At 53.4% G+C, this 22,595-nt stretch overlaps 1 protein-coding gene across 1 annotated transcript in view; it reads right to left on the bottom strand.

Annotated features, from left to right (window-relative positions):
* The window catches only part of NSG2 (neuronal vesicle trafficking associated 2), a 33,844-nt gene that overhangs the window by 5,475 nt on the left and 5,774 nt on the right, over nt 1-22,595 (bottom strand). The window contains exon 3 of the mRNA XM_081092944.1: nt 16,567-16,650. Within this exon, the coding sequence (XP_080949070.1) occupies nt 16,567-16,650 (84 nt within the window). The remainder of the gene's footprint in view (nt 1-16,566; nt 16,651-22,595) is intronic.

Genomic DNA, 22,595 nt, shown 5'->3' with positions numbered 1-22,595 from the left:
CTTGCCAGCGGCTGCAGAAGTCCCGCCGCCTCCCGGCGCTGGGCCGGCAGTCGGAGCAGCGCCTTTGGGGCCGGGCTGTCCAGACGCTGAGGGAATGACGGCTTTACACGCATGGGGCAGAGTGAGGCTAGGGACTCGGGTCCGAAGTCCCACTGCCACCACATGTCCCACTGCCAGTGTATCTCTAACTACATGAGCGATATTTTTATTAATAATTCATTGCCTGTGATTAAAAAGACAAAGGTGGAAGTCCAAGAGGAAAACAGCCGTCACTACCAGCCACCATCTCAGGCACGTTCTCACTCGCTTGCCGCCTGTTCCTACGCACACACGTCCCCCAGGAACCCTGTTCTCCTGCGGCTTCGCTTCCTGCCCCTTGCGGCCCAGGACCTGCTCGCATGCCTGCGGGGACCAGCGGAACCGAGGAGGCCTCAGTTCTCCCATCCGGAAAATGGCTCAGCACCGCACCAGTCCGCACACACACGGTCACGAGGGACAACCGCGGCGATCCCGTGCGAATGTGGAAGTGACCGGCGAGTGCCTCCCGCTGCCATCGCTGTTTTCCCTGCAACCACGGAGCTGAGTCTGGGTCAGGGGTCTCCTCGGCGTGAGAACCATCAGGGTTTGCTAGTGCACCGTGCTGCCATCAGCCGTGACCTGTGTCCCCCAACTACCTACACCCTCAGGGCAAGGCTGTGCCCTCGGTCCTGGGGCCTCCGAGGGCCCGTGGGTCCTGCTACTTAAAGGGTCTGCTGGTGGTTTGTGCTGATGGGGCTGAAGCTCCTGAGGTGGGCGTGTCCTCCCTGGCCCCTCCCATCTCCCTCCCATCCATGGCCCCTGCTGCACTGAGGGATCTCCCGAAATTACTCCTCTGAACAGTTGGTGATGAGGCTGAGAGTGCGCCACACCCCCGTGGGCTGACTCACGGCCTGACACCATGGGCCTGCGACTCCCTGAGCCTCAGAGCCATGGAAGGAGGTAGATCAGATACAAAGTCCTGGGTCCTGCACCCCGAGGTCCCGGCCCCCTGTCGGTTCAGCGCCCAGGAACCAGCATTTCCACGCGAGTCCAGGAGGCCATCCATGCACCCGGCCCCGTCAGAGGCACAGCTGTCTCAGTGCATCTCAGCCCACGTCTGCACGCAGCCTGCATCCCGTCGCCATGGAGACACCAGCCCTGCAGCACACAGCGCGTTCCATTAAGTTACTTCCATTCCTCAATCCCCTTTCTTGGCACAAGAGTTGATAAAGAAAAGAAAATCAGGTCAGCAAAATTGGTTTGGAAAATGAGAAATCGTCGTCTTCCAGCTCCAGTGTGTGGCTCTGCTACGCGTGCCGGTGGGGCTCCGGGCCAGCGAAGCTGCTCCACACGCCACGGCTCCTGCGCAGGCGGAACCACCCAGCCGCACGGCGACAGCAAGCGCAGGGGCCCGCACAGCCGGCCACGCTGGGGACGCAGCATGTCGGCCCGCTCTCAGTGTGCATGTTCCCAGGAGGAGAAAGGGTTTCTCTCCAGGCTCTGCCTCCTCACCCCTCCCGCCCTGTACACACACACAGACACACACACACACACACACTGACATACCAACATACACACACACCAGCACACAGACTCACAGGCATACAGACACATACACACTGACACACACACACACACACACACACCAGCATACACACACACTGACATACACCAACATACACACACACCAGCACACAGACTCACGGGCATACAGACACACACACACTGACACACACAGTTGCCCCGACAGGAGTTCTCACAGAGAAGGGGTGACAGCGGGGCCTGAGGCTGCCAGCCCTGGGAAGGTCTGCTTACAAGCTTGGCCTCTGGCGTCTGGGGTCTGGGCTCGGAGGAGGGCCCCCACCTCTCCCAGAACCGGTGCGAGAGGCTCAGTGTGCCCACACGGTGCCACCAACACCGCAGGGCGCCTCGGTGAGCCAGCCTTGGGTGGGAATGCCGAGCCCCGCATGGCAGGACCGGCCGAGAGTGGGCGTCTGCTCTGTGAACCTCCGCTGGGCTCAGCGTCCGGACAGGGAGGCTCCCACATCCAAGATGACTTCATTGGGAAAGATTAAGAGGGACATTGAGAATTACTAACCACAGTGAGGCTGTTTAACTTGATCTCTTATTAATGTTTAAAACCAGCCCTACCAAGTAGGTCTCACCATCCTCCCATTTGATAAATGAAGGCATGAGGCCCAGAGAAGCCACGGGCCTGAGGGAACTCAGACGCGGTGCCGGGGCAGCAGGTTTGGGCTCCGCTGGCCCGGAGGCTGGCCCTGCGCACTCACCCAGGCGGCTGCCTCCGGAGCACAGGGGGGAAGCATGCTCCCACCCCACCCCGAGGGCTTGCGCCATCACCCCGCTGGGGCAGCTCCCCGTGGAAGCCCCAGCCCATTAAGGCGCCCACGCTGGGGCGGGTGGGGGGCGATGAGTCTCCTGGGTGGGCTGCCTTGTGAAAGGAAAGGGAGCATCTGCGGCCTCGGACTTGTCTCTCCCGGAACCCAGGGGCACCCCCGCAGGAAGGAGGCGGGAGGTGAGACCGGCCAGGGCCAGCAGTGCGTTAATATTGGTGGAACCCTTGAAAGGAAAAGGCTCGGTTTACATTGGAACCTGCCAGAGCTGTAGCTCAGTTCCCAGGCTAATTCGCTTTCGCATGAGCATTAAAAATGAGGGATGAGGGGCGGGGCCTCTGGCCTCCCACTCCTCTGGGTTTCTCATTTGAGAGCTCACACCAAGGGTCAGCCTGCAGCAGAGGACAGGCCGTGCAGCGCGCCCCCTTCAGGACGGGCAGCGGCCGTGCCACAGGAGGTGGTGGCTCTATAAGCCGTAAACCCAGGACCAGTAGAAATGAGACCTGGACACGGCACCCCGACCCAGACCGCCTGTGGGAAGGAGCACGCTTCCCTCGTCACCGCCTGCGTGCCGGCCCAGAGCGGTCAGGTGGCAGGAGCCAGCAAGGACGTCCCCGTGTGAGGAAGGGGCGTGAGGGCGCTGGAGGGACCGGAGGAACGCGCCCATCTCCCCGGCACAACACCTGTTGGCAAGGACGGGAGGAGGCCAGATAATGGCTGACTCGGCTTTTGAAGAAGAGACAGACCCTGAGCTGTAAGTTCAACTCCTCAGCTCTTAAACCGGGGGCAGTGGATGCAAATCTAAGCTTTCGTTTTTTAAACCTTTCAACAACCTATTTTACAGGAAACAAGGTTTCAGAAGTGGTGACTTCGGGATCAGGTAGCAGTAAAGGCTAAGACCAGACTGCCCCCCGCCGCCCCCCGTCTGTTCTAGAAGCGGGGACGCTGGGCCCGAGGGAGTCAGGGAGAAGACCAGCAGCACCTGCGGCCAGCTGCGGTGCCGGGGGGTGGGGGTTAAAGGGCCAGGACTGCGTGTCCATGAAATAGCCCCGCGCCCTCTCCTGCCAGGCACAGTGGGGTGTGGAGAACAAGGACCTAACATTTACGGAGCATCTGCTACCAGCCCGGCCCCCGGTGTGCGCGCCTGGCGCATGGAGCCCGTGCAGGAGCGGTCTTACCGCGGGGACCCCTCCGTCACAGCCAGGCCAGGCTGCACCCCTTCTTCCTACATCTCCCCACACGCCCGGGCCTCCTCCTGCCGGGCTGCTGGGCCGCTGGGCCGGGGAGGCGTTGGAGCTTCCACTGCAACCTTGTCAGTCGCCTGCATTTTGTAAAACGTGGTCCAGAGACAAGAAGGCCCCACCCATCTGAGTGGGGCTGTTGTGACGGAGGGAGAGTCGGTAGCTGAGATGCCACCGGCCTTGCTGTCCCCACGGGAGTGACTGTGGCTACAGGTCCGTCCCCGCGTGCAGGCGGCGGACTTTGAGCAGACGGGGCCGAAGCTCCTGTACTGCTCCCCTGATTGTATGTGAGTTTGTTATGAAACAAAGGCTTCCATGGGTTCGGGGTGCGGCAGGCTCCTCAGAGCCTGGGGTGCAGGGTGTAGGAGGGGATCGGGGGGAGGTGGCAGGAGCAGGCCCTAGGAGCAGACTGGCTGTGTGACTTAAGCAAGTGGCACCCCCTCTCTGGGCCGCAGTCTCCCTACCTGCAGACGTGGGATCCATTGGAGTGCCCTCGGCCCAGGCACAGGGCCAGGCACACGGGCGACTCCCACAGACCCGACGTGAGGCTCCTGCTGGGCTGGGCATCCCGCCGGCCGGCCAGCCGGGCTGGGTCGGGCAGGCGTCGCTGTTGAAATGCCTGCCTCAGGCAGTGGCCTGTGGAGCCAGTTGCTGACTTCCTGTCTCTCAAATAGCAGGCTGCCCAGCTGGACCTCTACTTGCACCAGAAAAGTCACAGCCTTAATTAACTTTCCCTGGTTTTCCTGGGGAAGGAACCAGGCCCCAGCCTCTCCCCTCTCTCCCCCGCTCCTCATAATGGGAGAGCCTGTCCCTTATAAACTGCCTGGCTACAAAGTCGAGCGCCTCAGCCAGCAGACCCGCGGGGCTGCACACAGCCCGCCCGCACGCAGAGGCCCCTGCGCTCAGCACGAGGCAGGGCTGGCCCTGGTGGCCTGACCTTCCCTCACCCGGTTCCGTGGCTGCGCTCCGGGTCCGGGTCCGGGTCGGGCTTTGTGCTACTCACCTGTGACCTCGCCCTCCCGCCCAGCGGCCCAGCGGGCGGGATGCGAGGGCGTCATGACCCAGAGCGCAGGGTCAGCATCCCTTCCTGCAGGGGAAGCTGCTCTTTGCAGGGTCAGTAAGCGGCTGAGGAAGCAGGTTTGACACCTGCCTGGGTGAGACCTGAGTTTGGACCCAGCTGTTTGCTCCTTGAGGGCCCTGCTGGAGGACCCCAGGGCTTGGCCGATCAATCAATCAATTAATCAATCAGTAGGAAGTCAGTAAGTGCCACCTGACCAGCTTCATTCATCCTATTTGTACTCCATCCTCTCTGGTTCCAGAAATGACTGCAGGCACCGTGCAGGCCCCAGGATTTAGCAGCCCTGACACCCCCGGGGAGATGGTTGTGTGCCCAGTGCTGCCTCGAGCATGCCAGCGCCTCTCCACGTGCCTGCACAGCCCTCAGAGGTCGGTGGTGCTGTTATGTCCCCATTTCACAGATGAGGAAAATAGCAGCGAATAAAGGGAAGGATGGAGGACAGCCCTTCCTGGAGGCGGGTCTAGCCCAGCCCGTACCTGCAGCAGGGGCAGCACGGTGGCTCTGGGTTTTCTGGAAGCCTGACCAAAGACAGGACCTGGATCGTTAAACATCCACAGACTCCCGAGATGATAACACGCGACTGCGCAGAAGATGCACACGTGGCTCCTCACCCAGGTGGCCCAGGCGGTCGCTCTGTCCCTGGCCCTGACTTTCCTCTGTACAGAGAAGGGATGACAGTGCTGCCCCCAGGGCTGGTCTGGAGGCCCAAGGAGAGGCTGGAGGCCGCAGGCACAGGGCCTGGGCCTGGGAGACGCCGTCAATGCCCACCTCCTGCCCAGTGTCTGGCCTTCCCCTCCACCGTGGAAGGAGGCGTGGTGGCCGTGGGTGTTTAGCTGTGGGCAAGGCTGCAGCCGGCTCATTGTTGCTTAAAAATAGGAAAAAGGCCGTGAGGCGCTGGGGGCGTTGCCACCGTGTGCTCCTGAATTCCACAGGCGGCGGCTGAGGCTTGGCGGCTCCCAGCCTGGGCCCCGCTTGAAATCCACATTAGAACGAAAGGTGCCTCCACCCCACCCCCTATACTGCGCTGCCCTGGGAGGCTCGGGAAAGTCACGCTTGCCTTCATCTCCTGCAGCGAGGAGCGCAATTGATTTTCCCGGCCTCATTTTCGTGTTTTAAAGAACCGTTTCCCGAGGGCTCCTCTGAGAACTGAAATGGAGAAAATCTCATTCACATTTCACCACGCAACCCAAAGACTAATTGTGGCCCTGATCCTGGCGGAACACCTTGTTCACGGCCCGGCCGGGCACATGGGAGGCGGAGACGCCACAGCAGCCCCTGCCTCGGGAGAGCCCTGAGGTCAGGACAGCACCAGGAGGGGCGGGGGGGGGGGCGGGGGGGGCGGGGAGGGGGGAGGGCTGTGCAAAGGCCTGCAGCTGTGGGCGGTGCAGATGGCCAGGAGGAAGCTTGGAAGGGAAACAGGCAAGCTCACTCGGGGTGCGTGGGCCTCAGAGGGAAATGTGGCGGGAGGACCAGAGAGCTGGCAGGTAGCTACTGGCTGCTGCTCCCTGACGGGCACAGCTGAGATTTAAAAATTACTCTGCCGGTGTGGTTGGCAGTTGACTGGAGGGGTGAAGTGGGGAGACAGGGAGACCGTCACGGCTTGGGGTCTAAAAACGATCCCTGACGGTCCTCATCCTAGTCCGGCGCTGCTGGGCCAGGTATCGGGGAGATACCAAAGCAAGGCGGCGGACTCAGGTTTACCAGGTGCCCACTGCGTTCTGGTGCTTTCCGTCTGCTAGCTCATCCAATCTACAGTCAACATCAGTATCTGCATCTCAGGGAGGGAAAGAGAAGCGAGTCACACGGGGAGCTGGAGAGTGAGGCGGGTCGGGCTCCCCTCCCGGAGACGGGGCGGCCCAGCATCGAGCGGCCGCGGCTCCTGCACAGGAAGGGGCCCGCTGCCTTGGCTGTGCCGCTGCGGGGAAGGCTGTGCGGAGGGTCAGTGTGACTGATGCACAGAGCGCAGTCACTGTGAGCACAGAGCCCTGGGCTCGGTCCATGTTCCATGATCAGCCAGGCAGCTTTCAAATCAAATTCACGAGAACGGGGGCTTCGGCGGCAGCCAGCCTTCCGGGACGGCACATGTGGGCCGTGCCTGGGATCCCATGAGCTGCCCATACCGCCTACCCCATGGTGGTGGCTGCTCTGTCAATGCTTAGTGCCTGAAGGGGCCCCTTGGAGCACCATCTCTGAAGGGAGTTACAATTAAGAGATGACAATGGGTTCGTTTCAAAATGTCATAGTTCAAGAGGGGTACCTAGGTACAAAACGGAATTTGTCTATTAATTCTTCACATATTTACTGAAAACCACCCACACCCTTCCAAATTTCACCAAGCCAGATGGTTTAATGGGTTAATTCTTTTTTTGGTTTAAAAAACAAACTTGAAGAAACAGATTATTTTTCTCCTCTTTTAAATTTCCCAGAGCTTGGTGAAAGAAAAAGGTATGTTCTCTTTACAAAGGCAGCATAACACTAATACCATACCTGACAAAGACAGCACACACACACACACACACACACACACACACACAACGCAGCCTCACAATATTAATAAAGAAAAAAATTAACTAATATATTAGCAAACAGAATTCAGTGCTACACCATGACCAAAGGAGGGCATGTCAGAATGGCTTAATATTTAAAACTCTATCAGCACAATTCACCATAAAACTAGGTCAAAGAAGCCAAACCACATGATCTTCTCCTTAAATGCAGAAAAGAATCCCTCAGAATGTACATGGTCAAACACTAGAAACAGTAGACCAGTACTGACCAATGCAACTGGATAAGAAAATGACATTAGGAGTGTAAAAATGGAAAAGAAGAAATAACAAAAGAAGACTAAATACCAGCAAAAGAAGGCGATAGTAGCATTATGGACAGATGATACAATTATATGTGTAGAAAATCCAAAATAATTTTTAAACAAATTATTAGAAACAATAAGAAAAATTGTACACTAATACCAATCTTGTACTTACCAAAATGTACAAGATTCAAAAGCATTTTTATTAAGTATAAATAACAACCAGTTTAAATATATAATGGAACAAGGTGCCCTTTCTAAAAATATCAACAACAAAAAAATAAGTGAAATGCTTTGAAATAAATGAAATAAGACTGTAAAGATGATTTCAAAGCTCATGAGAATCCTGAACAAAGGCTTCAACAGATGCGAAGTTCAATCTTGTTTCTAGACAGACTCAAATTTCTAAAGATGTAACTTCTCCTCAAATTAATCGATAAGTTTATGGAACCCAAATTAAAAAGTAGCATGATTCTTGGAACCTAAACAATATATTAATATTTATGGAGAAACAAGCATGTAAGAATGGGTAAGGAGTTTCTGAAAAGTAAAAGGAATGGGGGAAGAACCGTTTACATAGATTTTAAGATGTATTATAAAACTACGTAACTGAGAAAAGTTGGTATTGTCTTGATTTTCAATACCAAATAATTGTCAGACCAATGGAAGAAAAGAGAGCACAGAAGTAACTCACATACATATTGGAATCCGTGTCTTAAAAAGGTGGCATGTCAAGTCAGAGAGAGGATTAGCTGGTGACCACAGACAACTGCCCACTGGCCACTCACTAAGAAATAACATTGGATTCCCAGCTTACTCTTTACAAATTCCAGATGGATCCAAATTTTAACATAAGAAATAAAATAAAAGAAGCACCAGGAGAAAATAAGAGTTTAGGGAGGGAGAAGGCCTGGATTTTTATAGAGTTGAGGGTATCAATATTTTCCTTTATGCCTTCTGGAGTTTGTGATTAAAGCCAAAGGGAGAAATCCCACAGGCTTGGAAAAGAAGTTACACCGTAACCAAAGCCAAAAGGCAGAGGGCAACTGAGAAAGGATCACACACCTGAGAAGGACTGCGTCCCCAGCTGGGGGAGGAGGCCATGCACATCAGGAGGAGGGACTAACAGGTGCTCCAACCAAATAGAACATTTTCCAGGCAAGAAGCCAAGGTCAAGATCCATAAGTACACGGACAGAGGCTCGATCTCACCAATAATGAAAGAAAGACACATTTAGACAAAGCCGAGGTGCCATTCTCTACCCATCAGCTTGGCAACAGTAACAATGCGGGAAGAACGCATTTGTAGGGATGGTGGAGGAAGGACTGGTGGGACAAGTTTGGAAGATAATGTGGCAAAATCCATTAAAATTGGAGATTACCGTAGTCTCTGGCAAGACTTTTAAGATGAAGATTCTTGTACCCTCCAAATATACTTGCGAAATCTAGGAAAGACGTGTGTGTGTGTGTGTGTGTGTGTGTGTGTCACACACACTAGGAAGCTAGGAAGTTCACTGCAGAGGACTGAGAGCTGGAACAATAGGGGTCTGATTGAGGAAGATTAGGGCCGTTCTCGTTGTACATCACCAACAAGAACAGAAAAGGACCTCGATGTGCGGATGCAGAAGGATCGCTGAGATTATGATTAAGAGGGAAAAGCAAGGTATAGAAGAATGTGTATAAAATGGTCCCATTTGAGAAAATGAAAAGGTACCAAATGTATACATGCGTATATAAAGATACATGTGCCGATGTGTAGAAAAGGCGTGAGAACATCAGAAGCTATTTCTGAACTGACCGATAGAGCGTTCTGCAATGACGGAAATGGCCCACAGACCTGAGCTGTCCATCTGGTAGCCACTAGGCTCACATGGCCACTGAGCACTTGAAAGGTGACTCGTGTGACTGAGGAATTGAAGTGTGAGTTTTGGTTCATTTTCATGAATGTAACTGCATGTAGCCACATGTGGACAGCACAGGCACAGACGATGGATATCTGGGGTGAGAAGGATTATTGGAGAGAGAAAGGAGACTTCCTTCCAGTCCATGCCGTTCTATTCTGTTGGGATTTTCATGTGTAATTGTGTTCCTTTTATTTTAAAAGGAAAATGACTGGCCTCGCAGGGTCGATGGTCATAGGGATGCAGAACTGTCCTCAGAGCCAGATCCATAGGGCCATGGAAAAATGCAGGTGAGGAAGGAACTGCCGAAGGAGGTCAAGGTGACAGATCCCCAGGGGTAAGGTCCCAGAGGAGGAAACGGCCAGCTGTGAGGACAGGTGCATGCAGGAGGTGATTTGGGGGGTGGGGGGTATGAGATGAACAGGTGTGCACTAGATGATGAAGGGGGGAGCATTCAGGGCGGCGGGGACAGCTAAGCTGAGGAGTGGGGGCAACCTGGGTGGTGTGTCCAGGATTCCAAGAGTAATTCCGGAAGGAGAGGAGGCGGAAGAGAGGAGCAAGAGACAGGTTCAGAGAGCAGGTTCCATGGACCGAGAGGCCCAGATCCCACCCGGAAGCCAGGGGCGGCCCCAGGATGGTTTCAAGCAGGAGGAAGAAGTGGCCACACTGGACTTCGAGAAGAGACATGCATTGTCTGCGACTTGGAATGTCAAAATCAAAGACTGAAGCTGGAAAAGACTCATCTTTATCCTCCACAGGAAAATCACAGGAACGCTATTATGGACCTAAAGTGCATTCTGTACATTCTATTGTGTTTGCCCACAAAAACAATCACGTTTGATCATTGAGTTATTCAGCATCAAGAGAAAAGAAAAGCCGAAGGAATGCACGGTCCCACCCCCATAGCCGTCTCGTTTTTATGAAGCCCCAGGCCCTTGCGAAGTCCTCTGTCTTTTTCTCCACTGGTTCTGCTAGGACCGCAGTGACCGGGAGCTGGCTGGGAGTGTCAGCCGCCACCCGCCACACCTGCAGCCCCAGGTGGGCTGACAGCGGTGTGATTTATGTTTTAGACCAATAGCCACGGCGGGAAATCCTAGGCCGAGGTTTCTCAGCCTTGACACTACTGACATTTGGGGGCCGGATAATTCTTTGTTATGGGGCTCTCCTGTCCCTTAGGAGGCTTAACAGCATTGCTGGCCTCTACCCATTAAATGCCATTAAAGGCCACGCACACACACCAGTCCTGACAACCACAAATGTCTCCAGACGCTGCCAAGTGTCCCCGGGGAGCCAAGTCGTCCCTGGCTGAGAACCGCTGTCGGCAAACATCAGAGACAGGAGAGGCCCTGGGCACCAGCCACCGACTCCGAATTTTACAAACAGGAAAGTGAGGCGCAAAGACGGAGACAAGAAACATCTCTGTTTCGAGATGTTTTCAGAGATTAGAGATACTTTTCTTAGCCTCAGAGAAGTGCGATAACGGAAAAATATCGGAGGATGGAAGTCAGTTTCATGTCGCCAAATATTCTCTCCCTCCCTCCCCGCTCCTTCTTCCTAATATGCATGATTCATGCTAGAATTTCTATTTACAACCTGGTTATCTAGCTACAAATACTATCAAGATTAATAATTATTATAATGAAGATTATAAAAACAGCCCCTAATTCAGCACTTTTTCTTTTTCTTTGTCCGCAGTGAAGAGGTTAATGGAAGGTGTCTTAGATACACACAGTGCAGACGGCTCTGTGCAGGCCACCTGCAAGGCCCAAACACAATCAACACACTCCCCTCCGAAGGGGGCACTGGTACCCCGTTTTACAAGCGGGAACAGGCCCATGGAGGTGAGGTGACTGGTCCAAGGTCACGCCGCCAGTGCGTTCTAGAGCCTATCAGGTTGCACGGTGCCACAAGGTGCAGGATGTGGAATTAGAATGAGCTCGTGATTATCTCCCGAGAGAGCTGAACCCCCTCAGGGAGCCACATTCTCTCCGAACTGCTCCGATTCCGGCGCTGGGAGCTTGTCAGCATCTCCAGAAGGAGGCTCGGTCTGTGTGGCAGTTGCTATGACAACTAGTTTTCTTATAATTATAGAGCATGGTGGTGACACCACAAGCTGCACATACAGTTGCTTTGTTAGGACCTGTCTTCCCCTGACAGTTCCAGGAGCTTAAACATCACAATGTTAAAAAACCACATTTAATGTAATTACGCATTACAGCCACGGAGGCCAGGGGATGAGAAAGGCGGGCGGTTGACCCTTTCACTGTGTGATGAGCCTGGAGGCAGGCCACGTGACAGGTCAGAGGAAAACGGCATTTCTCCCTTGGGAAGTCTTTGCTTTTGTGTTTTCTTCGGGCTCAATGCATGTCAGGGCTCGGCCAAAAGTATATTTAAAGAGAAGAGAGAAGCAAAAAGAGCCAAATGAAAATTAGCCTAATGCTTTTCAAATAGCGGGAGAGGCAGCAAACTGTTAGCATTCCAGCAACCACTTGCCAGTTTAGTTTAGCTTAGCTTAGCTTATGTTCTCTCCCTCAGTCCTCACATCAGGCCTTTGGCGTGGGCGTCATTATCCATCCTACAGACGGGAACAGAGAGGCAACGTGGCTAGCTTTAGTCACACAGCCCCAGAGTGTCCAACCCCAACCCATGTTCCCTGCTGCCATGCTGCCCTTCTCACAATGAGTGTGGGAAACGGCTCCTGAGGGTGGGGGGAGGGGAGGGGCATGGTTTGTAGGGTTTGCCCATTTCCGTGGTGTAAATACTCCTACCATAGTTGTCAACAACTGGTCTGCAAACATACTAATTGGCCCTGGGGAGCCCTCCCCTGCAGGAGCGCCTGGGGCAAGAATACTCACTAAGCTCTCCAGTCCCTGTCTGCACTACATGTGTTAACGAGTGGCGTTCTCCATCACGGCCCTTACTCAGCCCGGTCTGAGTCCAGGAGGAGGAGAAGCTGGCCCTGGGAGCAGCCAGTCCCTGGCCCTGCGTGGTCACCCATCAGCCAGTCCCTCCTGCCAGCCCCCGGCATGTTCCTCCTGACGCAGAGCCACACATGGTTTGTTAAAGAGAAAATCAATTAGGCCACACCTGCTTTTCAATGTCAGTGACAACAGAGATTTTTGAAGGTCACTGTAACAGCACAGTTGCATCGGCCGGAGAAAGCACCAGCACAAACACAGACCAGCATCTTCCTCCTGATGTTCAATAAAACCCTCGCCAGAGGGCGGCCTGTCCTGCGCCACCCCCCTGCCCCGGCCCCCCAACCCCCGCCCCCCTGCCTCTTCCCCTCCCCCACATGCAAATACTTCCCCGCCAGGTAACACTCTCTCCTCACCCAGCAGGCATTGTTTTTAATAACTTACCTAAAATGCTCCTCAAAATAAAATAAAAAAATAGGAGAGCAATAAAAACCAAGGCAGCAGATAATAAAGTAAAATAGCTTATCTCCATTTGCTGCTGTCAGCAAATATTAGAATCCTGAGCCACGGAAGGCGGCCCCTGGCGCTTGGATGAAAAATTAGGAGAAGCAAACGGTCAAGCTGAAAATGGGGTCTCACCTCCCTAGGAGCGGCATGAGGCAGAGACGTTGACAAAAATGTGTCGCGGGCAAGAAGCAAAGCGAGGCCCCGGTTTTAAATAAAGATCCTGGGTCCAGGCAGCCAGCTGTGTGTGTCAGCGTGCGGTCCCCGTCAGCCCGGGGCCTGTTTGTTGGCTCATGCCCCTGTGTGCTCAGTTATTAGCACGGCGTTCGGTGCCTGGTGGCCAGGGACTGGCAATGCTCTCGGGGTGCGAAGATGAAGAAGACACCGTCCCAGCTCAAGTCAGTGGGAGACATGGCAGGTCACTCCATGGGGCCACCACTGTGCCTGGTGCTAGAATGGCGTCATAGAGCAGGAGCCGGGGCCCCCAGGAGGAAGGACAGACTGCGCATGGGCGGCGGGCAAGACCACACAAGCCAGGAGCCCCTGACTTGGGTGTTGGGGGATGAGTGGGGTTTGCCTGGCGGTGAAGGATTCCTGAAGCCCCAGCCCCTCCTGTGGCCCCGGCCCCTCCCATTGCAAAATCAGCTTTCGAAGCACCCAGCTCCCAGGAGTAAGAAAGAAGGAGGGGCTTCTTCTCAGGCCCCATCTCCTCATCAAGCCTCTGCAATGACTGCGAGAGCCTGCTAGGTTTTAGAAAAGACAGTACCAGGCGACTCTTGCAGCCGATCACCCTGTCTCCCTGCCCTGCTCTCTCTGGCAACCTCTCCCTTGGGCGTAAGTGCTGGGAGCTGCCCTCCAGGGCAGTTTTGAGGTGTGCAGTCATAGCTCTTGCACCTCTGCGCAGGTACTGAAACGCGGGGCAGATGTGTCTCTGCTGTCCCATGGTTACCGCTGCCTGAGCAATATGCGGAGGGTGGCCCGCGGGGTACCAGCGTCCTGCTCTCTGAGACAATGAACACCTGACTCCCAGCCCAGAGCCTCCACCCGGTCTCCATCTGAGCTCCAGACCAGTCACATGCAAGGACGGTTCGACCACCACCCTCCTTCTGTCCCCCAGGCGCCTCACACTCAATGTGTCTCCCCCCGCTCCCACCTCAGTGGGTGGCCTCCCCCAGTCAGGCGAGCCCCCGCCTCTCCTCCTCCAACCAGGAACACACCTGTCAGGCCCACCTCCATCTCAGCCCACCCTGACCGAGCCCCGCTGCGGGGCCAGCTCAGCCCTCACACCCTGGTAGTCGCCACCCAGCCTCCTCCTCAGTCCCCCGCACCTACCTCCCAGCAGAGGCCCCTCCGCAGGCCCAGGGCGCCCTCCTTAGGAAAGCAGAGCCTCAGAGTGGCTCATCCCTCCCACTCTGTTCCAAGTGGCAGGGCCCTGCGCCCACACCTGACAGGGCTGTCCCCAAACCCACGCTTCCTCCTGACCCCCAGGACTGACTGAGTCAGGCTACGTGGATGGCTTGGGTAGGCCCGGACCGACCCAGACACTCCTTTTCTCTCAGTTGATAAAAGAGCCACATCATCAAAGTGGCCAAAGAGAAAACAAAACCAGGGTCTGCACCGCGCCCCCCCCCCCCCCCAACTCCACAGTCCAATCTGACTCCTTTCTCTCCCGTCCTCTCCTCCACCCGCTGGCGTTTTTTCAGAGCTCCTCCAGGGAACACACACTGTGATCTCTGCCTTCTCCACACCATCTTCTCTGTGAAGTATTTGTGTGAATTATTACGTCTTCACAACCACCATTTCAAATGACTGCTGGATGAGAAGTAGTTTTAGATAATAGGGTGGTGAGGGCCTGGGGGGCGGGGGAGAGCGGATGGAAGAGGTTCATGGGGAAAAGGAGGGCCTATGTCATACTTTCAACAATAAAGATTTTTTTAAAAAGAACTTGTAACACTATTTGGTAAAAAGAGCAAATTTTAAAAAACCACTCTAATTTTTATTATTATTGAAATAGTATGTGCTCATATGAAATGTGGAAAGCACAGGGAAATAATAAGGTAAGGAAAATACCTCATAAGCCTGTGATTAATCATAAACTCCTCTAAAAAAGGTGATTCTTAGGAAACTGTTAAAATAGTCCATCCTATGGGTGTGGCCTATGCACAGGATGGAGAGAGCTATTGGTGACCGAGCTGTCCCAACACGATCTTCCACGTGACTCTGCCCACATTTCTGAAGCCCCCTGCCGCCAGGAGACAGGTCGGCTTCACTCCCAGGCCTGGTGCGTGTGTATGACACCCCATACCCGCCCCCCCCCCCCCCAGCTGCCTGCTGGTCCCTGCCTGCACCTGCCCGTGGTTCAGGCCGAGTCCGCCTTTCCTGGGCCCCGGCTGTGGGCCAGACACTGCAGCTGCAGCCAGCGATAAGAGCCCCCTGCTCTCAAAGAGGGGGTTCGGGGAGATGCCACTCCCTCCAGCTCGCGCACCGGCCGCAGGAACACGGATCCGGCACAAGGACAGAGAGGACCAGAAACAGACCAGTATGTTTATCCACGTTCACCCGCCAGTTCCCAGACAACCTGCCCAGCGCTGTTTGCCTATCGAAGGCCCCAGGCCCCGTTGACACGAACAGTTACTGTGAGCTGTGCGCTTGCCATGCAGAGCCAAGTGCTTTGCGTGTACTCTGCGTCATCCTCACAGCAACCCTATTATCTCCATTTGGTAACGGAGGCTACGCCCAGCCAGACCGCTCCACCGTCCACACCCAGGACCACCTGTCCTGCTGCCTCCGCGCTGACTGCCTCCTCATTCTCAGGTCTTCCCACGTCTCTCTAGCCACTTACCATCCTTGTCTGAGCCGCTGTTGGTTTTTACTTGGACCCTTGCAGGAGCCTGAGTCTCCCCACAGTCCCTCTTGCCCTCTAAGCCCATCAGCCACATAAAAGCCAGTGCTTTGGTCAAAACCCAAATTCAATCATGTCTCACTCCTGTTTAAAATCTTTCAGGGGCTTCTAGCATGAAACCCGAACTCTCCATACGTGAGCCAGACCTGGGACTGTCAGCCCTCTGCCCACTCCTCCTGCCTCATCTCTACCTGCTCCCTGTGCCCCTCCTAGAGCCCAGCCTCATTGCCCCTTTCCTGATTCAGTGTTGGGGCCAGACTCTCTCCAGCCTCAGGGCCTTTGCACAAGCCGAGCTCTCCTCGCCACTAAAGTCCAGAAAACTTCCCGGGGCTCCTCCTTCCACAGAGCAGGCTTCTCGGCTCCTCCACGCAACTCGTCCCCATGACACAGGTTGGTCACTTTTCCTCGTGACCCCTCCACCAGGAAACAGAAAGGCAACCATCTGCTTTTTCCACTGGAAAGTCAGCTTTTCTTTCCCTTTGTTTTTATTTGATTCTGTTGCAACCGTCTACTGAGTAAAACCTGAGTTTCCTTATACATTTCCTGGATTTGCGCCGGGCAGGCAGGGAGATGGGGACAGGAGGAAAAAGAAGAAAGAGACACACTTATCAGTTACCAAATTATCCAAACATTTCGGGGCAGAAGAGAGCGTGAGTCACCCTCAAGAGGCAGCGCTTCTGTTATTTGATTAGACTCAGTGACCCAGACAGTGTGGCCCCAAGAAATGGTCCAGAAATAGCCTGTCGCTTCCTGTCTCCAGTAGGACCTGCTGCACTCGCGCGGGCTCTGAGCCGCCGGAGCCGCCTTACCTTTATCTCTCTCTACACCATCAAGACACTGACCGTAAACTCGGCGATCTTCGGCACCCGGAACTTCCCTTTGTTCTTCTGTTCGGGCTGGTACTCCGTTCTTGTCTTCACGATCACCTGGAATGTGCAAGCGGAGTTAACACGCATGGAGACTGCAAACACACCACACCCTCCCTCTCCTCTCTTCACTAGGATCATGGCACTGTGCGTAAGAGCAGCAAACAGAGAGCCCCCCTCTCACGCACACGCAAGGAAACCGAAAATTCAAATTACCCATCACACTTCCCCGTTCCAGCAGAGACCACCATGGCCAACGATTTGGTCACACCTTTCCAGATGTTTTACAAGCATACAGATGCAGCTGTTATGCATACTTGCTATTTAGGCAAATACATAGGTCCTTTTTATGATGGCTTTGCACTCTATGAATTATAACCTGCTTTTATCACACAACACTACACTAACATTTTCCACATAGACATATATTTTGCCTTTTGATGTAGCATAATATTCAGTGTATGCACAGAATCTCTATCGTTGAACATTTAGATTGCTTCCACAGTTTGGGTTATACAAACAAGCTATGGTGAACATCCTGTAGCTAAACCCTGGCACACATATTAATTCTGAATTGATTTAGGGACTTCCACAAACAAAAACATAAAGGTCTATTAGATCTATGTTGTTTTCTTAAAGTCTGAATGTTTTGCAACCTGCGTAGACATGTACGGAGGGAACTCTGTCCCACTGTGCAGGCAGAGTGGAGGAGAACGAAGCCTGACAGACGACCTGTGACTATGCCGAGAGCCACAGCGCTACAGGGAACACAAAAGCTGCCTGGGCCTCAGGGCCTCACCCGTGAAATCCGGACAATAATCATAACATAACCCCTCTTTAACCAGTCAGGGTGCCTGTGAGCCAAAGCCTGGGCAGCTTATGGTAGGCAGCATTCTAAGATGGGCCTCCAGGTTCCCACCCCCACCCAGTGTGCATGTACTGTATAATATCTTCCCTCAAAAGTGTGGGTGGGACCTGTGTATGTGATAGTCACTCCTCTAATGACGTTATGACATACACAACTCACCATAGCAGACTGGCCTTGAAGGAGGAAGCTGGCATGTTGTGAGTGGGACATGCGCTAGTACCTGAGGGCAGCCTCTAGAAGTTGAAAGTGAGCTCAGCTAACAATGGGCCATTCAACATAATGGGAACTTCAGTCCTGCAGCCACAAGTATCTGCATTCTGCCAACAACCTGAACAGGCTTGGAGAGGCTCCAGGTGCCACGTAAGAATGCAGCCCACCTGACACCTTGGTTTCAGACCCAAGAGACCCTGAGCAGAGAACCCAGCGTCGGTGCCTGGACTTCTGACCTACAGAAACTGTGAGATAATACATTTGTGTTGTTTCAGGCCACTTAATTTTTGGTATTTTGTTACACAGCAATAGAAAATGAATACAGGCCCTAGCTGGTTTGGCTCAGTGGATAGAGTGTGTCAGACTGGGGACTGAAGGGTCCTGGGTTCGGTTCCAGTCAACTGCACATGCCTGGGTTGCGAGCTCGATCCCTAGTGGGGGACGTGCAGGAGGCAGCCAATCAGTGATTCCCTGTCATCATTTATGTTTCTCTCTCTCTCCCCCTCTCCCTTCCTCTCTGAAATCAATAAAAATATATTTTAAAAAATAAAACGAATACATCTTCCCACGTTGCCAAGTCCATCTCAGTGATCGTCTGGCTTGATCCCTTCCTTCCTAGATCCTTAGCCAGCAGACCGGCCACGTGCCGGCTCATCACAGCAGACGCTACCGAGCATCTGTGTCCTAGTCCTTCCCTCTTCCTCTCTTATAAACATCTGTCCCAAAGCTTCTCAACAAGCTCAAAACCGTTTTCATTGTTCCGCCTAAGCTTAAAAGGCCCTATGCTGTAGCCGACATGTTGAAACAGGAGACAGAACTAAAAATAAAGTACTATTGGAATGAGACAATGAATAATCACTACAGGCAGCATCGTTCTAATTGTCATAATAAACATATGTGGTTGCTTCTCCAGCACCATTTCTACCTTCAATCAAAAGCTCCTCCCAGCCCAGCTGGTGTGGCTCAGTGGCTGAGTGTTGACCTATGAACCAAGAGGTCACTGACTCAATTCCCAGTCAGGGCACATGCCCCGGGCTGCAGGCTCAATCCAGTCGGGGGCATGCAGGAGGCAGCCGATTGATGTCTCTCCCTCTCTCCCCTGAGTGCTCACACTCCATCTCTTCCAAGTCCGCCTGCACCCTCACAGCTCTCACTGCACAGCACCCCGGGGCCTCACCCAGCACTCAGATGACCCACCGGACATCGGACCTTGGATCGGCTCAACGCCCCTCGACATTTTCTGCCGGGAGCCGGTCCATCCTTGCTGTTTCAAGGGACCTGGCATATATGGCATACTGTTCTTAATATGTTTGCTCACCTTCTTGGCACTATGTGTTTTAACCAAGGTCACCTCTCTGAGAAAGGTTGTTTCGCCAGGTAGGGATTTTCCCCTGAAGTTAGGGAGGAAATAAAACCCCTTAACTAAGTGCCAGGCGGGTAATTAATCACTTTAACTATGAACAATCATGCTTAAGCTACATAATCTTTACTACCTGGAATGGAGATAAGAAACGCCCTAACCTTTGGAATAGAGATTGATAGGATTGGAATCAACTGGTATAAATACAGATGTAACAAGACAACAGGAGACAGAACCCACACAGAACATAGACACAGAACCTAGACACAGAACCTAGACACAGAACCTACACAGAACCTAGAGACAGAAGAACTTCGCTGGAGAGAACATGGCAAAAGATCCTGGACAGAAACGCCACAGAACCTAGAGACAGAACCTAGCGAGAGAACCTGGCTGAAGAACCTAGAGACAGAACCTGGCTACAGAACCTGGATAGAACATGGCAAGAGAACCTGACTAGAACCTGGTGACTGAACCTGGCTGGAGAACCTAGCAAGGGAACACGGCTACAGAACCTGGCTGGAGAACCTGGACAGAACCTGGCTGGAGAACCTGGACAGAACTTGGCTGGAGAACCTAGCGAGGGAACATGGCTACAGAACCTGGCTGGAGAACCTGGAGAACCTGGCTGGAGAACCTAGCAAGAGAACATGGACACAGAACCTGGCTGGAGATCCTAACCAGAACTTCGCTGGAGATCCTGACCAGAACTTGGCTAGAGATCCTGGCTAGGCTGCTGATCAACTGAACGCTGTCTCCATGTCATTCCTTCTTTGCTGACTCCGTCCACACCTTTGGGGACCCCTGGACCTGCTGGGGTTGGACCCCAGCAATTTTCTTCCCCAGGTCATCCCCAGCTCAGGAAGTAGCAGCATTAGCCACACCATCATGTATGTCAAATCATATCCAGGAGTCTCCCATGACCCTTGCCTTCCCTTCATCCCAAATCCATTCCATTGCCAGCTCCTGCTTCCTCAGAGATGTCTCCCAAGTCGGCCTATTTATGCAGTCACACCTCTGCCACCCTGTTCAGAGCGTCATCATCCCTCCAGGAACGTTGGCCCTGCCAGCTCCCTCATTTCCCTTCCTGCCTCCCCAAACCCAGGGACATGAGCTTTCAATGCCGAGTGGGCAGCACGCAGCAGCACACACTCAGAGACTGGAGGCGGCGCTGGGGAAACGACAAGCAGGTGGTTCCGAGTGGCCAGAGCCCTGGGCAGGCGTGTGAGGGCGGCAGAGCTCAGGATGGCGGGCCAAGCCCTGGAGCTGAACTGGAGGGCGGTGAGGAGCTGAGGGGTGCAGAGCAGGGAAGGGCTGTAGATGTGCATCCAGGGAGAGGAGCGAACACTGGGGAGATGAGGAAGCAGGCAAGTCCAGCCCAATGAAGGTACCGGAACCCACCGCTGCGAGGCGTGGCCTGCGGCTCGCTGCTCGGTTCTCAGGGAGAAGAGCCAGAAACCCCCTTCTGTTGAAGAGATGCGGTAACACCCACTTTTTTTTAATGCCAAGAAGGGAAAGCATTGAAATGCTAGCCAGTCATTATTAATTGGACCTTGGAGGAATTAGCTTGCATAAGCAGAGAAAGAGGAGAAGAAACGCAATATGCGAAGAAAGGCTCTATTCTCAGCAGTGGGAAAAAATGGAGCAAAACAGAGCCCCGAGCTCCTTGAATAATAATAGAAATGGGGCAAAAGTGGAGAGAGCGCAGGAAAAATTCTCTCTACTCGCCTTAGTACACAAAGGGGTGGTTTTAGAGATATTTGGAAAAAATGAACCTCCAGATTTTCCAAATATCATTGTGGGTCTGGGCAAAGAAATAAATGTGTTTCCTTCTCCTATTTCTGTATCAGTCCCCTTGTCCCGTGGGCGGCGGGCACGGAGAACATCATTTACCATCATGGTGAAGGGACAGCATTGTGAAAACCGGATAAATTATTCATCCCGGGAGGACCCTCATCTGGATGGACCCCCTCCGCTGGCCAGGCCACATAATACATGGCGGTTCAGATGGCGCAAAGTACAGATCATAAAAATTTAAAATACTACTTCCCGGGATTATCAATAATGAAGAGGTCCCCACGTGGCGAGCCCCGGGATTGGCAGGAGCATAAATAAAAGTGCAGAAGAGCTGACAAGGAGCAGGGCTGTATTTTCATGAGCTGGACGTGCACGGCCAAAAACAGACGGAGTGGCACCTCCGGCCACCGCTGCGGCAGGAAGAGAATTTCAGAGCAGGGCAGACAAAGGCCGGGGCTGAGCACCTACTGTGTGCCAGGCATGCCGAGGGCCCGGCTCATTCTTCTGACTCACCCTGCGGCATTTTCTCCGACCCTCGCATCTCTCCTTTAAAATCATTATTGTTCCCCAGCCAGTCTGGCTCAGTGGATAGAGCGTCGGCCTGCATACCAAAAGGTCCCAGGTTCGATTCTGGTCAAGGGCACGTACCTTGGTTACAGGCTCCTTCCCGGCCTGGGCCCTGGTCAGGGCTCGTGCAGGAGGCAACCAATGGATGTGTTTCTCTCACATCCATGTTTCTCTCTGCCTCTCCCACTCTCCCTAAAAATCAATGGGAAAATATCCTCGGGTGAGGATTAAATAAATAAATAAAATCGTATTAGTCCCATTTTTCACGAGGAATTCAACCTCAGGGCGCTCACTCGCCTCCGATCGGAGGTCTGCTCCTCCGGTCAGGAGTTATCCTGCTCTTTCCTGTCAGGTCTTTAAAGGGGCCGCCCGCTCTGTGCCGGTCACGGCCCAGACCCTCTCCTCCTCGATGGCTTTTGAAACTGTTATAAATTGTAAGAATCCCCTGAATGGGCCCCTCCATACTGTACTCCATGAAGTCGCTTTAACTGAGCACCGTGTCTGAGCGTTGGCCCACGCAAACCTGCCTCATTTTCGAGTTGATTTAACCCGTTCCTTCTCATGGAACATTCCAGTTTTTCCCAATGTTTAAAATAAAGGCCTTTGCATACTTGCAAAACTATACCCATGGGGCCACTGCCTGCCAGTGGGAAGCGTATCGTTTTTTTTTTGTTGTTGTTGTTGTTTTAATATATTTTATTGATTTTTTACAGAGAGGAAAGGAGAGAGATAGAGAGTCAGAAACATCGATGAGAGAGAAACATCGACCAGCTGCCTCCTGCACACCTCCCACCGGGGATGTGCCCGCAACCCATGCACATGCCCTTGACCGGAATCGAACCTGGGACCCCCCAGTCCACAGGCCGACGCTCTATCCACTGAGCCAAACCGGTTTCGGCGGAAGCGTATCGTTTTATAAACAATGTCAAACAGACCCTGAGAGCAGTGCAGCCGGTTACGTAACCAACAAGGGAGTCTGGGACCTGCTCCTGCCAGCGTTAGCCACACCAGCAGCAGCGATCGTTTTTGCCATCTGATAGGTAGAAAGTTATATTTTGTTGAAAATTATGTTTTTAAGTTATAAGGATTTTTAAAGATGCTCAGTGGTCATTTTATATCTGTGTGATAGAATCGTCTAATCAGAGCCTTTCCCCCAATGCATGGTGGTTTACAATCCATCTCTTAAGGGTCTTTGAAGAGCAG

This window comes from Myotis nattereri (assembly GCF_964212035.1).
Source record: "Myotis nattereri genome assembly, chromosome: 5".
Taxonomy (NCBI): Eukaryota; Metazoa; Chordata; class Mammalia; order Chiroptera; family Vespertilionidae; genus Myotis; species Myotis nattereri.
The sequence above is the reverse complement of the archived record's forward strand: the minus strand, read 5'-3'. Positions and strand labels throughout refer to the sequence as shown.